The 17881-nt window shown below is 46.6% G+C and overlaps 5 protein-coding genes across 10 annotated transcripts in view; 2 read left to right on the top strand and 3 right to left on the bottom strand.

Annotated features, from left to right (window-relative positions):
- Nucleotides 1-1815, bottom strand: part of LOC6494738 (transient receptor potential cation channel trpm) — a 48543-nt gene extending 46728 nt beyond the window's left edge. Inside the window, exon 1 of one of the 3 annotated variants that reach the window (XM_032450823.2) lies at nt 1589-1815. The gene's annotated coding sequence lies outside the window, so the exon portion shown is untranslated. Of the gene's footprint in view, nt 1-943; nt 1248-1588 lie in introns of those variants that run through there. The other 2 variants (XM_032450822.2, XM_032450829.2) reach the window with 2 other exon arrangements.
- Nucleotides 1816-2185: 370 nt separating this feature from the next.
- Nucleotides 2186-3358, bottom strand: LOC6494736 (G patch domain and ankyrin repeat-containing protein 1 homolog). The gene has a single exon (XM_001959722.4). It carries the CDS (start codon nt 3277-3279, stop codon nt 2272-2274), a length of 1008 nt encoding a protein of 335 aa, XP_001959758.1. The 5' UTR covers nt 3280-3358; the 3' UTR covers nt 2186-2271.
- Nucleotides 3359-3558: 200 nt separating this feature from the next.
- LOC6495872 (DNA repair protein complementing XP-C cells homolog) lies at nt 3559-9499 on the top strand. The gene is made up of 5 exons (XM_001959723.4): nt 3559-4072; nt 4132-4931; nt 6476-8361; nt 8419-9055; nt 9113-9499. Exons 1-5 carry the CDS (start codon nt 3879-3881, stop codon nt 9388-9390), a joined length of 3795 nt encoding a protein of 1264 aa, XP_001959759.1. The 5' UTR covers nt 3559-3878; the 3' UTR covers nt 9391-9499.
- On the bottom strand, nt 9500-13860 carry LOC6494735 (TBC1 domain family member 25). The gene is made up of 4 exons (XM_001959724.4): nt 13486-13860; nt 13355-13422; nt 12027-13299; nt 9500-11968 (listed from the first exon to the last, which is right to left on the bottom strand). The coding sequence occupies exons 1-4, from the start codon at nt 13528-13530 to the stop codon at nt 10043-10045; spliced, it is 3312 nt and encodes a 1103-aa protein (XP_001959760.1). The 5' UTR covers nt 13531-13860; the 3' UTR covers nt 9500-10042.
- Nucleotides 13861-13967: 107 nt separating this feature from the next.
- Nucleotides 13968-16465, top strand: LOC6495873 (ADP-ribosylation factor 6). Of its 4 annotated transcripts, none has more exons than XM_001959725.4 (4): nt 13968-14556; nt 14926-15039; nt 15213-15515; nt 15571-16465. In XM_001959725.4, the coding sequence occupies exons 2-4, from the start codon at nt 14958-14960 to the stop codon at nt 15711-15713; spliced, it is 528 nt and encodes a 175-aa protein (XP_001959761.1). In that variant the 5' UTR covers nt 13968-14556; nt 14926-14957; the 3' UTR covers nt 15714-16465. The 4 variants fall into 4 exon arrangements, with proteins under 4 accessions (XP_001959761.1, XP_014763526.1, XP_044571137.1 ...); XM_014908040.3 differs by having other exon boundaries at nt 13969-14180; XM_044715202.1 differs by having other exon boundaries at nt 14547-14629.
- Nucleotides 16466-17881: the final 1416 nt, after the last annotated feature.

A 17881-nucleotide genomic window follows, 5' to 3' on the forward strand; every position in this document is an offset into this window, starting at 1 on the left:
TGCCATTACCATTGCTGCTACTGCTGCTGCTGCTCTCAGGCAATGACCCGGAAGTTTTTGGCATTTTATTTATCTCATTTGAGATATTTTTTTTTTCTCTTTGGTAGCCTGCTTTTTGGGCCTCCGCCTCACTGGGTTTATTTTACAATAATAAACATTTAGCTTTTTCATTTCGGGGCTTGCGATCTGGCTCTTATGCATTTGTTTGCTTTACGATTTTAGAGATTTACGAGATTTGTTTCAATTCCACTAGAGCACTAAAGTGAATTGCTTCGAAATGGCCTTCCAGAAAGGTGAATCTTTTCATGAGATAGAATGATATTTTTTATAAAAGATTTAGATTCCTTGGCTATATATTCTATGATTTGGAAAATAGTAAAAAATCTGGCAAATACAAACAATGACTAAAAAAGGGACTGTTCCACTTCATACATAAATGTGTTTATTTCGCAACCCAGAACAGCTCCGCCAGCCACATTCCAGGGAATCGTTCAGATAATAAAAATATTCTAATCCCACCACCCCACCTGCCAATAGCATTGAGTTGTCTAAATAATAGAAAAACGATTTGCTTTAATAATTTCGAAATGCAATGTGAATTCCAACAAAAGCACAAGTTCATGGAGAGTGCCCTGATCGAAGTTCGAAGGGGGGCCAGTTGTGGGTGGCACTGAGAGAGGTGGGAGTGGGCGGAAGTAGGGGCTACAGATCCCAAAGAGATCCGGAACATTGAGAGCAATCGGCCAGAGAGGAAAATAAAATACAGAGGTACGGGTTCAATGCAAAACCAAACAAATCACAAAAATAAATCCTACAAAAATAGACCATAAAGCGAACAAGACACAGAGGAGCTGCAGATCGCTGCAGATTTATTAATTTATGGAAATGTGTAACTGTTATCAATACACGTCACAGTCACATGGCGAGTAGTTAGTTTGATTACATGCGGAATATAATATTTTAAATGATTCTGCTGGCTTTGCGTAATTTGCGACGCGTTCAGGCACACGACGTTGCATTTAGTTTAGTTTATATTATTTATTTATTTTTTGGGTAAACAAAAACGGCGCACAAAAACGGCAATGGCACACGACAGACTGTTAAAAGAACGACATCGGCATTTTTGTTAATTTATTTAAATCTTTTTTGGAGGCAAGCGCTCGGAACACGTTTGTTTCGCGCTGTTGTTTTGGTTGTTTTGTTGTTCGCAGTGTAAACCTTTAGCAGCGCAGCCACTCACGACAACAGCTGTTCCTGCTGATCGAGCCAGTGCTGCCACACTCCCACCATTTGGCGGTTCTTTTCAAAATGGCTCTGTCCAAATTAACTAAAAGCAAGGTTTTCAGTTGCAAAAACTTCCTAATAATAATATGTTTATTAGTTCCTTTGTTGTAGGCTGTTTAAACGATTCGCAAAACGAAAATCCACGACCACCAGTTGTTCGTTCAGATCGGAACGAGTGTTGCCACATTCACACCATTCGGCGGTTCTTTTGAAAATCTTTTTCAATGGCTTTGACCGAACTGACCGTAACCGAACATTTTCACCCGCAAACAACTCGCTGCATTAATAATTTACTCGCGTTTACCTAACTGGAAAACGCCTGGCGACCTTCGAACGGCCCACACTCCCTCGCCTGCCGTTCCACTCCTTTGCCACTTTTGCGTTTAATTGCCGCGTAGAGAGTAAAACTTTAAAACACGCACAGCGAAATTGTTTTTATGACACTCCGCTCTGCCTGCGGCCCACTAACCGTGAATACAGAGTTTCAGACTCTAGAGAAGCTAACGGTACTGTAGTCCGAACCCGACTGAGGCGAAGGATTTCGGAGAAGTACTTTATATACCGGACGACACGCAGCGGAGAAGTCACAGGACGTAGGACGCAGGCGCAAAGCGGAAACCGTGTCAACTCGCGGCCTCAGGGTCAGGATGTCAGGGAGAGAGAGTGAGAGTGAGCCGGAGAACGGGCACACATGCAACAGCATTGCCGAAACCGAACTCACACTCCGGCTAAGCACCTTATGTTGGTAGCAGTCCGTAACTGTCCGTAGCCTATATCCCGCCGCATTTCCAAGTAGGTTACTCCACAAAGGGGAAACTGCAAGGCCGCCTAAGGGGTTGCAGATCGAATCGTGGGGGACATAACTTAATGTATATTCTTTGGAACTAAATGTAAAGGTTTCTTTGATAAATTTAATATATTTACAATTTTTTAAGTAGGATAATAAATAGTGATACAAATAGCTTATATTGAAAATGATCTTCAGGATTAGCTCAATTCTCTTCGTAGATGTCGCTCTCGTTTCCATTCCCGCACCTTTTCCCGCTGCATATCGCTGCGGGTTCTTCTCTGCTCCCTTACTGGATCCCTTCGCCGTACAGCATTCAAATCGAAAGCTCCGAAATGGGTTACACGTGCCGGTGTCTGCTCGATTCCCAGGCCGGTTCTTTGCTTCCGCAAAACAGTCTTCACCGGATAGAGGCGACCCTTTTGGTTGGGGCCCAGGCCATGCTCCTGGTCCCAGCCCTGTTTCACCATAAGCTGGAGGCCCTTGTTTTTCGCTGAAATGTTGAATTTGTGCAGTTTGTGGGCGGGCAGTGACTTGAGGTTAAACTGGTGCACGGTGGAGGTCTGGTGAAGAGGCCAAGGTGTCTCCTTGAGGTCCAGTTTACAAATATCACAGTAGAAGGGTCTGATGGCCTCTGGTAGTTCCTCCTCTTCTTCGGATAGTCCCTCGGGAAGGCAAGCAGCTTCCAGCAACTGAACAGTCTGGAAATGGCCCTTTCTTTGGGCCAGTTTGAGAGCAGTGTTCCCTGATTTGTCCTGGAGATCGACATCCGCGCCCCTCTGAAGCAGAAACGCTACAACATCAGCAGCTCCTTCGCAGGCGGCCATCATCAGGGCAGTCCAGCCAAAAGAATCACGTGTATTGACCTCCTCGGGAGACATGGCCATTTTGGACAGTTCCTCCACATCGTTGTTGGTGGCTAACCGGAAGAACTGACCACTGTGGAATGGTTCTAGCCGTTTCCTCGGCACTCTTTTGGGGTCTTTTCTTTTTGTAGGACGGGCTAATTGACATGTGGCAGGGGTTTCCAGTACCTCCTTGTAGAAATTTCGGGCATCCGCTCCACTTATGCCTTCGATTTCCGGTTTCCTTACTTTTGACGGCTCCTGAATACAATCCGGCTCACCGGCGCGTACAAACCGCTTCAACTGTAGGGGAAGTGTGGTCAGGGCTAGCCAATTTGGATGTAATTCTCCAGAGGAATTCATTTTGCTTGCAATTTCAATGATATTTGTAAACAATCATTTCACAGATGGATGTAAATACAGTGTTGGGTAACTGTTGCAGAAAGTGGAACGGTGGAATGAAACCAATAAGTTAGACTTTAAATAATAAAAGTTAAAAAAAAATGAAAGTTTAAATAGGTTTCTCTTCTTAGAATGTGTAAATATATATTTTTTTATTTATCATAATCTGATTCTATTAAAATTCAATTAAACCTGTCACCGAATTAAGGATATTTTAACGGTTATCCGATAGTTTTTGGAAGAAATCCCAATCGGCATCTGGCAACACTGACGGAATATATATTTATATATATATATGATTCCTACAGCCGCGAAAATGTGAATTTCGCAATTGATTTAAAATCATCCACCGCAGCCGAGCCAAGTCCAAATTGGAACTAAATTCTTGCCAAAAGACAGGCCCCAAGCGTCGGGGGGAAATAGGCCATCGAGATTATCGTTTTGTGAGCGAAACAGAGACATTTTGGAGCCCTGAAACTGCGCAGTAAAAATCAATAACTGTAAGTGGCACGCATCGCCAATACATAAATGTAAAAAGGAGGTCCGCACGAGGAGCCAAGATGTCCGACGAGGAGGAGGAGTCCGTGTCCGAGGGCTTCTCGGCCAGCGAGGACGAGTGGAAGCCCACTAAGGATGCACGCGGCGGTGAGTCGTCCGACGACGATGACAGCGACTTTGATGAGCTGCAGGCTGCGGGGGCGGCCGGAGCACCAGGTTCCAGTGGTCGCTCCTCGGCTGGAGCATCTAAGAAGAAGTAGGTATCGATGTGGATACTAACTAAAGCTTTACTAACCTCGCTCCATCCTCCATTAGGGATCGAAAGCAGCCGAGCGGCATTAAGGGGTCGTCGGTGAAGAAGCGTAAGCCCAGCGGCCAATCGTTGCGGTCCAAGCTATACAACAAGTACCGGCCGCCGCCAAAGACCTTCGGCACATCGCCATCCCAGCAGCAGAACTCGCCCTCGGCATCGGGTTCAAAAAACGCCAGAACGCCCAATGAAAGCGGAGCTCGGAATCAGCACCACGATGCGGCTGATTCCAGCAGCGAGTCCAGCGTGGAGGATTACTTGGTTAATCCCGCTGACCTGGATCTGCAGTCAACCTTCTTTGCCGGCCAGCCAGAGAAGTCGAAAGAGAAATCCCCGGTGCCGCAGTTCGACTGCAATGCCGGCATCACGAATCTCTCGGACTCTGGTTCCGGATCGGAGGACAACAACGACAGCAGTATGGAGGACAAGGCTAGCAACGCGTTCGATTTCCGGGGTCTCCTCGAGAACGCGAACAGCTTGGAGCGCACCAGGGATGCGATCGCCAAGCGTAATGTCACGGCCACTCCACCCAAGAGCCAGACCGCCACCATGGATGTGAACGCACTGCTTGCATTGGGCGAGAACCAGAACTACGAGGAGCAGGAAGAGCCTGAAGGGAATAAACGGAGGGGAGTTGGAGCTGGAGGTGGAGTGGGATCGGTAGAGCCGCCACCCTTGGATGGACCGTCGAGGCTGAGCAAGACAAAGTCGACACGGATTAAGCGCCACACTAAGACACGACCCGTTTCCACAGTGGTCGCGAATGCCGGCGATACGGATGACTCTGATTTTGAGGAAGTGGCAGGTAGGCGGAAATGCAAGTAGTTTGTCGACGGAGGAGGCAGGAGGCACTGGTGGCAGTGGAGCATGCTTACAAAAGTTGGTTGTGGCGCTGGGATCTCTGGTATCTGATCAAAAACGAAATAAGCTTCCAAATCGCTCTGTATGAGACTGTGTAGTTTTGTTTGTACTAAGTTTATTTGACGGCGTGGAGATATAGAGATTACTTGTCTAAGCAGATGCGGTTTAAACAGCGGCCCGATGTGCCGTCATTACTTTAAATGTTTTTAAATCTACCAGTTAAGTTAATTGTTGATCATTTTTAAAAGTGCATTCCACTGTAAAAACATGTAGTCTAAATGAAATGTATTAGTCTAATTGTACTCATCAGGCCATTGTTTGGACCGCAACTGCGTAAGGAATGTACTGGCCATGTATCTACGATATACCTATTTACTGTAACATATATTGTTAGTCGATTAGACTGAGGAGCTGGCGTCGAGATGGCTCTTGCTGCGAACGCTTTATCCACACACTTGGCTTACTAACCAACCTAACCTACTTATCGTACACCTGCTAACCAGGCTATTTTGAGTCCGTAGAGTTCTATCGAAATTTGTTATCCAGCAGTCCGTAATGGGCAGAACAGAAGAACAGGAGCAGGAAGATCCACCATTAATGCTTCTTACAACCAATGAGAGAATCTAACAAAGTAACATTTCTAAATGTTTTTGCACTAGCTTAAGCTCGATCTTTGTGTGTGTTTAAATGGAAGAAAAGTCTAAAGTCAAAATCAAAGCATAAAAATAATGTTTTTCGAATTCTAGACGTGGTTTAAATGTCTCCCCGCACACACACACCACACACAACACACACCGCATAAAATATGAATCTTAAAGGACACTACACTACACAGAATATGCATTTATTTATATTGTTTTGCGAGTTTATCCATTATTGTTTTCCATGCGAAATAAGACGTAATAAGATGACAATTTTAAACAAAAGTTTAAGTCGAACAAAATCAAAGAAAAAGTAATAATTTTACGAACTAGTCGAATGGTCTAGGCAACTATTTGTGTACTTACTTTATGGCAATTGCAAGTGTTTCACAGAAATTAACAAAGTAAAGTAGCTAACGATAATTAGAACTGAAGTTTAACGAATTTACTTTAGCGAAATTGTATTCACTTAATGATTAAAAATGGAAAATGAAAAACTGCATGCAGAATACGTCTAAATGAAATTAAAAAACGATATACTCGAGTAAGCGAAACAATGCAATAAACGAAATGAGTCTCATTTCAATCATTTTAGCGCAATTTAGTGAATGTTGATTGTAATTAATTCAATAATTGAATTTCCAAATGCACTTTAAACGATATAAATAAAATAAATGCAAAATGTTAAAAGAACATGGTCTCTGTCTTTGGATACTCTGCTCAGCTCTCCCAGCCCCACCTGTATCCACCTGCATTTCAATTTCATTTTTATTTTTTAATATTTATTTTTATTCCTTATTTTTTTATCAAAATCAAAAGCCTCATATCATATCTCATCCTGTTTCAGATGCTGAACTGGAGAGCGACGAGGATGGCACTCCGAACGTCTCCGGCGACCTGGAGATCCATGTCGGCCTCCAGACACGACCCACCAAGGAGCAAAAGACCCAGCACGAGCTGGAGATGGCCCTGAAGCGTCGACTCAACCGGGACATCAAGGACCGACAGCTACTGCTGCACAAAGTCAGTCTGATGTGCCAGATCGCCAGGAGCATGAGGTACAACCGGCTTCTGGGCGAATCGGATGCCCTGATGCAGGCGGCTCTGAAACTCCTGCCCAGCAAGAACGCCTACCCTACGGACCGGGGCGTTGAGCTGAAGTATCTGCAGTCGTTCGTCACCTGGTTCAAGACGGCCGTCAAGCTTCTCAATCCCAATCTCTATTCCGAGCAGTCGGTCTCCAGCAAAAAGCAGGTCTTAGAGGCCCTGCTGGAGCAGATCAAGCGTAAGGAAGCCCGCTGCAAGCAGGATATGATCTTCATATTCATTGTCCTTGCCCGGGGAATGGGAATGCACTGCCGTTTGATAGTGAATCTCCAGCCAATGCCGCTGCGTCCATCGGCCAGTGATCTAATTCCCATCAAACTGAAGCCGGACGAGAAGAACAAAAGCCAGACGGTGGACTCTGACGAGGAGGAGGAGGAGGAGGATTCCGAGCCTAAGAAAAAAAAAACTTCCAAAGCTAAGCCTCAAGCGGAAAAGTCGAAAGAGGTTGCCAAGAAGAAGGAGAGCAGTAAACCAGGATCTTCCGACAAAAACAGATCTGCTTCGTCGACCAAAAAAGAGGTGGCTACCAATTCTGGGGCCTCCACCAGCAAAGCGCCAGAAAAAAATGTAAAAAAGGACACTGGAAAAGCCACTTCAAGCACCAAACAGCTCAAGAAGGATGATGCTGCCGAAAAGGAGGATGTTCCCAAATCCAAAACAGTTAAAAAGGAAACTATTTCGAAACTCAGTCTGTCCTCTAAACTGGCCAGCAAGGAGACTATCAAATCGGAAAGATCCCGAATTTCGGACTCCTCCTTCGAGGAGAAACCAAGCACTTCCAAGGCAGCTTCCCTCATGTCTCTCCCGGAAACCAAAGCCAAGCCCAACTTGTCTCTGCTGAAACGGGTGACCACTCAGAAAATCTCAGAAGCCACTGAGGGCAAGAGGGCCAAAGTTGCTCCTGCGGATCCCTTCTCCCCAGTGGCGGGACGAACTCGGAGGGCACAAACCAAACCAAAAATAGAGGTGGAGGAGATAAAGGGGAGCTTGTTCTCCCCAGTGGGATCTCCTGTGAGGCCAGAGTTGGTGTTGCCCAAAGCCAAGAGGCAGAATGGCAACAGCAGGGATGCGGAGAACACCCAGCCTGCCATGCAGAAAGAGATTATAACCCGTTCTCGGAGCAAGTCACCCAAGGTGCATATTTCCTCAGCTTTTCTGGGTGCTGGTATTCCAGGACAAGGTACAGATCCAGTGCCCACCAAGAGCTCCAAAAGTCCGGATGCCAAAGTTCGGGTTTCGCCCACTTTCCTCAAAGCGGCACCGACACGCCACTTGCGGAGTCGCCAGCAGAAGGCCACCAACCTAACTATTCCCCAGCTAGATGGGGCCGAGGATGTGCCAGTGCCCAAGAAGCGCCCGAAGCTGGAGAAGCTTCAGAAGTCGCAGGACTCCGACGAGGTGTTTGAACCTTCGAAGCCCGTGAAAAAGGCGCCAGTGCTGCCCAAGTCAGTGCAAAATCTGCGCAAGGATCGGCGAGTCCTTTCCACGGATGACGAGGGCGGCTTGAAGCCCAAACGGAAGCCGGACGCCTCCGACATGTGGGTGGAGGTGTGGTCCGAAGTGGAGGAGCAATGGATCTGCATAGACCTGTTCAAGGGCAAGCTGCACTGCGTCGATACCATACGGGTAAGTATCTCCATTCCACATCCGTACAATATTCTAATCCTCTCATCCTAAACTCAGAAAAACGCAACGGCAGGTCTGGCCTATGTGTTCGCCTTCCAGGACGATCAGAGCCTGAAGGACGTGACCGCCCGTTACTGTTCCAGTTGGAGCACAACAGTGCGCAAGGCGCGTGTGGAGAAGGCCTGGCTGGATGAAACCATTTCCCCGTACCTGGGACGTCGCACCAAGCGTGACATCCGCGAGGATGAGCAACTGCGTCGCATTCACGCCGACAAGCCCCTGCCGAAGTCCATAGCGGAGTTCAAAGATCATCCGCTGTATGTTCTTCCGCGGCATCTACTCAAGTTCCAGGGCCTCTACCCGCCGGATGCACCCACCCTGGGCTTTATCCGGGGGGAGCCCGTCTACTCGCGAGACTGTGTCCACCTCCTGCATTCCAGAGAGATTTGGCTGAAGAGCGCACGGGTCGTTAAGCTGGGGGAGCAGCCCTACAAGGTGGTCAAGGCGCGGCCAAAGTGGGACAAGCTGACGCGGTCGGTTATCAAGGACCAGCCCCTTGAGATCTTCGGCTACTGGCAGACGCAGGACTACGAGCCACCCACGGCGGAGAACGGAATCGTCCCACGAAATGCCTACGGAAATGTGGAGCTCTTCAAGGCGTGCATGCTGCCCAAGAAGACAGTGCACCTGAGACGTAAGTACACCTCTGGAGAATCATTTCATCTTGGTTTTAAACTCTCGCTCCTCTTAGTTCCTGGTCTGATGCGGGTCTGCAAGAAGCTGAACATAGACTGCGCCAACGCGGTGGTGGGCTTCGACTTCCACCAGGGCGCCTGCCATCCCATGTACGATGGCTTCGTGGTCTGCGAGGAGTTCCGCGAGGTGGTCACCGCCGCCTGGGAGGAGGACCAGCAGGAGCAGGCGCGCAAGGAGCAGGCCAAGTACGAGGATCGCGTCTACGGCAACTGGAAAAAGCTGATCAAAGGTCTAATTATTCGCGAGCGCCTCAAGAAGAAGTATAATTTCTGAATTAGTGTCTCTCTTGTAACTTTTCGTATCATTTGTATCGTTTTTTTTGTACTTTCTTTGTATTTGAAACCCGCTTTTGGATTTCAATAAATTGTATGCATCTTCTGTATTGGTTTCGAATTAGTTTATTTGTCGATTAATTAAGTTTCCGTAACATTATATAGCATAATCGAAAACTAGCGTTTGGTTTCCACATTAATTTACAAAATTTCATTGTTTTTGAGAGGTTAAAAGGATTGAGAAGAAGTTCGATCGGCCGTCTATAGATAATACATTGGCCGATCGTGGTTATAGTTTTCTTTGTCAAGTAAAGGGCATAAATTAATAAGTAACTGCGTAGAGAAGCCTAAAATGTAATCTTTACAAGGGCATGGAATGCTTGAGCCTTAAGCAGACTAGAGTAACACAAAGCAATAAGAATATGGATTCACTTGATCGTTTGGCAAAAGTGCTGATTAAGTACGTCAAAATAAATAAACTCTTAACTGAAAGTATAAAATAGAAGAGGACTTTGGTTTGTCAACAACTTCCTTCCACGAAGGACACGGAAGAAGGATAATACATTTCCAAATTCACAAATTCTTAACTAGGCAGAAGTCTAACCAAGCTCTTTGGGTTGTCCGGCTGACAGAAATACTATGGTTTCCTTTCTCTACGTGGGCATCGATGAGTTCGCAGCGACTCCAGCCGATCCAGTTCCGTTCGGTGATCGCTGGCGCAGCGGGCTGCTCTGCGCCTTGAGGTACTCGATGTACATCCGTCTGGCTTGGTTGAGTACGCGGGTCACGTCGTGCTTGCGGACCATCTTGTCAAAGTGCATCGCTATCTCGTTGTAGTCCATGGCCCCCTTGATGATGGTGTTCCTGTGCTGCAGCAGCAGGGTGAGGCAGAGGAACATGAGGAAGGCATTACCGCCACCGAACTCAGACGGCGGAGGCAGAGCCGCCGCCGTGGCGTTTACTCCGACTCCATTTTGCGAGGCCATCCGCTGAGGGGATCTTGTGTAGGCACTCTCGTCGTCGGCATTTGTGGCGATCTCCACCAGCGGCGTCACCTCGACCAGACTGGGCTCCGTGGAAATCGGCAGTATGACCTCCGGCAGGCTACTGCTGCTGCGCATGCCCAGCGGGTTGTGGCCGTCCAGCAGGAGTTGTCTCTCGTCGATGAAGGGATTGAAGGCATGAGACTCGCTCTGCTGGACGCTATTGCTCTTCGCCGCCAGCCGCTGACGGCGTCTCATGTGCAGCTCGCTGACATCTGGACACGGAATGATTTCGTTCTCCTTCAGGTCCTCCACCAGGTCCAGTGCATCCTTGTCCAGCTTCTCGTACTCAAAGTCATCTCGCTTTTCGTTTTCCGTGAAGGGTAGCCCGAAAACCTGACGGTCCAGGTTCTCCGCCTCCAGACGCAGCTCCCGCGTTATGGCCGTCGTCATGGGGTAGTACTCCTGGTCACCATCCTGATCCTGATCCTGATCTGGCTCCACGCTCTCCAGGTCCAGCTGCAGATTGTAGCTGCTAAGCTCCTGTTCCTGCTCCTGCGCCTGTTGAATGGCCGTGGCCGCCGTGGAGGCACTCCAACTGGTTTCCGGCACCGACGAAGAATCCGACTCATCCAGAGAGCTACCCAGCCCGCCCTTGGTCAGCTGCACGACTGGCTTCGTGGAGGATACCGGAGCTGTCGGCTGCTGGGTGGCAAATCGGTCGGATATGCGGTTTTTGTTGATGGTGGCGAAGTTAAGGAATTCATTGAAGTTCTTCACCAGCTTGGGCGGCATCTTCCGATCTCCTCCGTCCTCGTCTGCTTCTCCGTCGAAGGAGAGGCCGATCCGACTGGTGGCTGCTAGCTTTTCCTTGAGATCCTTGAAGTGGCCTCCGCTGGAGCTGCTCACTCGCTTCACACTCTCGCTCACTTGGCTGGCATTCGTGGCCAGTTGCTTGGCGATGATGTTGCTCATGGCCAGAATGTTCTTGTGCTGAAGCTTCGACTTGATTTCGTTGGCGTCCTCGTCCAGATTGGAGGAGGAAGAACTGCACAGGAAGGCTCGTCCCGGAGAGGAGGGCGGTGCTTCTTTGCTCACAGCTTCTGGAGTTTTCTGGGCATCATCCTTGAAGGGATTCGTTTCCAGGAAGCTCGGCGATTCCTTCCTATCGAACACATCATCGTCCTCGGTGTCCTCGCCAGCCGAGACATCCTGCGCCGACTTGGCGTTTGGACCGCTCTCCAGGGCCCCCTCGATCAGCGCCAGCATTTTGGCTTCGTCCAGGCTCTGGTGCACTTTGGACGAGGTTCGACGCTGTCGACGTGCGGCGGCCGACGCATGACGCGACATATTGTCATCGAGGCTGTGATTCAGCCTCTTGGTATTGTCTAGGGCGTGGCCAGTGGTGCCCAGGGAGGAGCTGAGCGAGCTTAGCGACGCCGAGGAGCTCTGACGGCGGAGAGCGCATACCTTGGTGTATGGATTCTCGCGGGGCTTGGTCAGCAGGTAGGACGGGCTGGTCGGGGTGGCACTATGTGAGCTTGAGAATGTGCTGGCGCTGTTGGGAACCGAACTGTCCGCAATGGGCACAAATTCCTGTTAAAGAACACAATATTTCATAAGGATTTCATTCATTTAGAAAGAATATTGTTACCTTCTCGAACAGCTGCAACTCCTTTTCCCCGGGACCACTTCCGTATCGCAGGGAACTCCACTGAACCTCGAGCATGCGGAGCGCATCTTCGAAGGGGAACTCCCGCTTGAGCTCTAGGAGGAGCCACCGATAGCAAAAGAGCAGATCGTCGGCCTGCTGCGATTTGAGGTACTCCCAGAACTCCGGATCGTAGAAACTCAGGGCCTCCGTCAGGTGGGCGAACTTCTGGGTCATTGCGATGCCGTCCAGCATGAAATTCCCACGCATCCGTGCCATAATCGCACAGAAACAGATGTAGGCCTGGGCCTCGTCGTTCATGGTGACCAGAAGCGGCGAAGCGATGTCCGACATGCCCTGACAGTAGGAGACGGTCGGGTGATTCAGTGCGTAGGTGGTGAGGATGTTGAAAAGTGCTGCAATGTTCTGATTGTCGTCGCTGCCGGCGTAGAAAGGGTGAAGGCGGTCGGTGCGTAACACGTCCTTCTTCACCATGCTGGTCACATAGGCCAGCTCCCCGGCCACACTTCCTCTCTTCACAGCCGCCTTCCAGGTGTCCCTCAAGCGGCAATACTGTTCCGACTTTCTTCGCATAAACTCCATGCGCTGGTGGCCATCCAAAGGCAGACCGTGACTCCCACTCGGATAAACATTCAGAAGGTGCTTCCACACCACGCGCCGCAGACTAGGATCGATTCCGCCCAGGAAGATGACTCTGTGCAGCTCCTCCTTGCGTTGAATTTGTCCCAGGGCATCCAGAAACAGTCGAAACTCCCCATCGCACATGGGCGGACGCGGAGGCAGGTTCGCCATGTGCTCGTCGGACAGATTGAACGCCTTCTGGACGATGGAGAACGTTTTCTCCATCTGGTTCATGATGGAACTGCCGAGCTTCGTCTGCATGTGCTGCACGTATTTCTGGGACACTGCGAGGGACTGGAGTGGCGATATAAGCTCGCGGGGAATAGCAGGAGAAACGGCTCCAGTGCTTGAGGGTGGCGCAGGGACAGCAGGTCCCGTTGAGGACCGCCCCGGGGACACATCGGAGTCGCACTCCCTCACCACCGTAAACGGCTTCACATCAATCTGCAGCATCAGGCAGGGCTCCGACGCTGTCTGGATGGATATGTTGTGGATGCGCAGGAAGGCCGCATCCAGATCCCAGTCGGAGCGCACGGCCAGGTAGATTTCGTTGCCAGCCGGATCGAAGGCCTTGTACTTGATGGAGAAATCCGATTTGACGTCAAAGGCCTTGGCCAGCAGCGAGTAAAGGACCCTGAAAAAGGACTCGGTTAAATAATCATCAAAGGATGGGGAATGGACACAATTACTCCAGCGTGGTGATCTGGGGGTCCACGGAGAACTTCCGCCACTCCGGTCGCAGCGTTGGCTCGCATTTCTAAATGGAATGAAATTGGAAAAATGAAATAGTCCCGTCTCTTTGTTGTCTGGCTTTTCGTACCTTCACTTTCACCCGAACTGCCTCCCTCGGGCAAATGCCAGTCATGATTTCAGTTTTCCCGCTCTGTGGCGACTAGCTCTGCTCCATTGCTTCCTGGCTGCGGCAGACCGTCTCAAAATCGAATTTAGCTCGGATATTTTGCAAAATCTTAAAAGAAACTTTATGGGGAGGTTATCGGAGTTATCGGAGGTCTGTAAATATTTCTGGTATTTTATTAGCCCTCCATTCCTCTTCTTCGTTCGGTAATCGTTCTCTGCTTCATCTAACATTCTTATCGGTTTGTTTTTAGGCGCCCGATACGTAAAGGAGGCACATAAAAACAACATTTTCAGGGCTTTTTTATTTATCCTTTTGCGTATCCTTAATTCACTTCAAAATGCATCTTTCAGTCTGAAAAAATATTTAAAAATTCAATTTTATATTAAAATTTATCGATTTTTACTGGACTCTTGAGAAATATCGATATATTGATATATTATCAACAACCCTAATTGATATTTTTCCACCTCTAACTAAGTATATAAGTACAGAGATTAGTGCAAAATTGTTGTTGTTAGATTAGTTTTTGGTCATTGGGAGCCAGCAAATGCACTCTATTGGCACTACATGTTAAAGGATATTGGCTGCTAGCGGATCCGGATCAAATTGTCCAGGCAGCAGGAAGCGGGGCGTACCAGCGGTCGTCGAGAATCTGGGTGTGTATAGGTGTGCGCCTGTGTGTGTGTGTGTATGTGACGTGTTAGGCAAGCAAGAGAGCAAGGAAATTCCACCGAATAACTATCTTTCTTCCCATCCCATGGCAATGGCATCCAAAGAAACTGAACGCCTTCCATTCAGCTCCCGATAATTCTGCAATTGAGATAACACAGCCTTAATTTACGACACTAAACTGTTTATCTGTCCAATTGTACTTGTACTATCTGTCTCTGTTGTATGTTCCTGTGTAAGTGTTTGTATGCGCGGGTGTGTGTGTGTGTGTGTGAGAGAGCTCTTTGGAGCTGATAAATTTTTCGCTTCGAAATTTAACGCCACTGGCAAGCAGGCAGCAGCAGCAGTTGACCGCCGAACAATGTAAGTGAAATTATTATGCAAAATAATGGTCTTGGCTTCCGCTGCGGCATTCTACATAGACCTGCATATATGGGTATGCATAAATATAGCCACCGTATCATCCGTGATATCCACTGGCCCACTGGTGTGTATTACTGACGCGCGATTTCTGTTTGGCGGCGTGCTTATATCATAAATTGATACATTAACTGCCTTGCCGACTGTTGACTGCTGAATCTGGCTTTCGTTACAAAGAAATTATCTGTGGAATTCAGTGACCCTGCTGCCATGTCACTCGGAGCATCCCTCCGTGACACCACCGCCCCTTTCTCGGCTCCGGATCGGCTGGTCTGACACGTTTGTAAAAACCGCATTTTGCTCATCTTTCAGATTGGCTAAGGTTTAATGGATGACACATCACCATGGGAAAGCTACTATCAAAAATTTTCGGCAACAAAGAAATGCGAATTCTTATGCTCGGACTGGACGCGGCTGGCAAAACAAGTGAGTATCCCAAAAACTAGGCCAGATAAAGTACTTCTTAGAGTCGTCCACCAGTTGACATAACAAACAAAAGGATCCAGCTGAGAGATTGCTTTGTAGACTTATTTCTTATCACTTTATCAGGCCTAGACTATCCACTTATCGGAAAAAACTAATAATTTGAATTTTCACAGCGATTCTGTACAAACTGAAACTAGGGCAATCAGTTACAACGATACCCACTGTGGGCTTTAACGTGGAAACCGTCACCTACAAGAACGTCAAGTTCAACGTTTGGGATGTCGGTGGACAGGATAAGATACGACCGCTCTGGCGACACTACTATACGGGAACACAGGGTCTTATATTCGTAGTGGACTGTGCGGATCGGGATCGAGTGGATGAGGCGCGCACGGAGCTGCATAGGATAATTAACGATAGGGAGATGCGTGACGCCATCATTCTGATATTTGCTAATAAACAGGATCTGCCTAATGGTGAGTTTTTGCACTATTTTGATGTATTCAGCTATTAATGAAAGACATATTTCAGCAATGAAACCCCATGAAGTCCAGGAAAAACTAGGTTTAACTAGAATAAGAGATCGCAATTGGTATGTACAACCGTCATGTGCCACATCCGGCGATGGCCTGGCCGAGGGCCTGATTTGGTTAACGTCGAACCATAAGTTATGAGAGTCGTAATTGAGCATTTTCTTATATGTATATGTATATGGCATGTATTATTCGAAGCGAAGCAAAAGCAAAATATTCTATTTTATTTATACGAAGAAAGAAAAACAAACAAGTGAGAGAAAAACCGAAATACATCAACAACCAAAAGCGCATAGTAAAGAAGCCCAATTCGTAATTACGAACGTACATAACTTAACGAAAAAAAAAAAATGTTAAAAAATGGTAAATATAGAAGTCAGATTTATATATATAACGAGTATATATATTCTCTCAATTAACCAACCAACCAACCAATATTCTCACTAGTAAAAATACACATAACAAATAAACGAAGCATCAACAATATAAGCAAACAAATAAATATGCGTAAAATACAAAAATTATGCGTGAAGCACAGAGATATAATGCAAAAAGCGAAAACATCAACGGAGATTAGTGTTAAGTAAGTTTTTCTTGTAAATTATATTGATGAGACATGTAAGCAATAAGTTGAAAGCTTGTTTATTGCAACTGTTACTATATATTTGACTTGAACAAGGGTAACGAGTCTTAAATAAATTGTAAATAAATATTCAAATTAAAGCCCATATACAACAACAACAACAAACAAAATACAAAATACAAAATACAAAAACAAAATAAAAAAGCAAAAAACACCGAACAAACAATTGAACAAACCTATAGATTGCTATTTAGATTAAAACTGAGTCTTCAAAAAAAATATAAAGAAATAGTAACTGTGCCTTCCTCAATGTCTGTGTCTGGGTCTCTCATTATTTCCCCCCATCCCCTATACAGCAACAATGCAATCCTGAAATGGAAGGATTCTGGATTCTGCGAGTCAACCGTTAACCTTCGGATTATCTCTGACCACGACAGCCGGCCGGCCTGACTTCCGTGTCAGATAAATTGGTTCCGTTTTGTGCGCTCAATTCGATAAGTAAACATGCCACATTCAGAGCCAGGACTACCCTCACCAGCAGGCCTGAACATTTTACCTGAATATGAATGGTTAAACAGGGCGTGCCATAATCAGCCTTTGTTTTTAAAGACTTGTATGAGAAGCAATGGACCGCAGTCGATTTGGCATTAAAGTATAAATTTATGTCTCAATTTCTGTTGGATTTGTATTAAATATTTTATTTGACTTACTTTGGCTAGTATGTATGTTTTGTAGTAAATAAATTCCTCCGACCATACGATTATGAAATTTATTTTATTTTCAATCACATGTATGTATATACATATTTGGTTTCATAGTTCTTATCAAGACTATTAGTTCAAGGGGCTGTTTAAATTCCGAGGTTAATGCCCGAAATTAAAATAACAATCACACATTGATTATAAATTCAACATTTTATATGTATTTTAAATTTCAGTGTTATTTGTATTTTGATTTAATATTTTTGAATTTAATTTATTTGAATTTAAAGTATTATAAAATACTTTGCACAATATTTTAGTAAACAAAACAATATTTTTAGTAGAGCAAGATAGCCCTTGGGAATAAATTAAATACTTTGAAAACATCTTGTTTCTCGGACAATATTCCGTTTTAGTTTCAATATTTTTGAATATTCATTCAAAATCTGAATGGCAGAAACTCCCTTGAAAAACGAAACTTTTCTAATCCCACACCAAAAAAATTTATCAAAACTGTCGGATTTATATTTTTTGTTGGCATTTGTATTATTTAAATTAAGTATTTAATAAATCATTTAGTAGCCACGATGGTGTCCATGGTGACCATGGTGTCCGTGGTGTTCTTGACCTCCGTATCCGTTGCCAGGTCCTCCAAATCCACCTTGTCCTCGACCTCCATAGCCTCCTTGGCCTCCAAAGCCTCCTTGGCCACCATATCCTCCTTGAGGTCCGAATCCTCCTTGGCCTCCATAGCCTCCTTGAGGTCCGAATCCTCCCTGGCCTCCATAGCCGCCTTGAGGTCCGAATCCTCCTTGACCTCCCGGACCATATCCTCCGCCATTTCCGAATCCTTGAGGCATAGCCATGGCAGCGCACACCAAGGCGAAGAGTACAATCTTAAAAGCACAAATATTAATATTTTCTTAACTATTTACTAATGTCACTTGGTGTAGATCACTCACCAGAACCTTCATGTTGAATACAATTTTGAAACTGAAACTGCTCTACAGAAATGCCTTCTTTTA

This window comes from Drosophila ananassae, chromosome 3L (genome assembly GCF_017639315.1).
Source record: "Drosophila ananassae strain 14024-0371.13 chromosome 3L, ASM1763931v2, whole genome shotgun sequence".
NCBI classification, from domain to species: domain Eukaryota; kingdom Metazoa; phylum Arthropoda; class Insecta; order Diptera; family Drosophilidae; genus Drosophila; species Drosophila ananassae.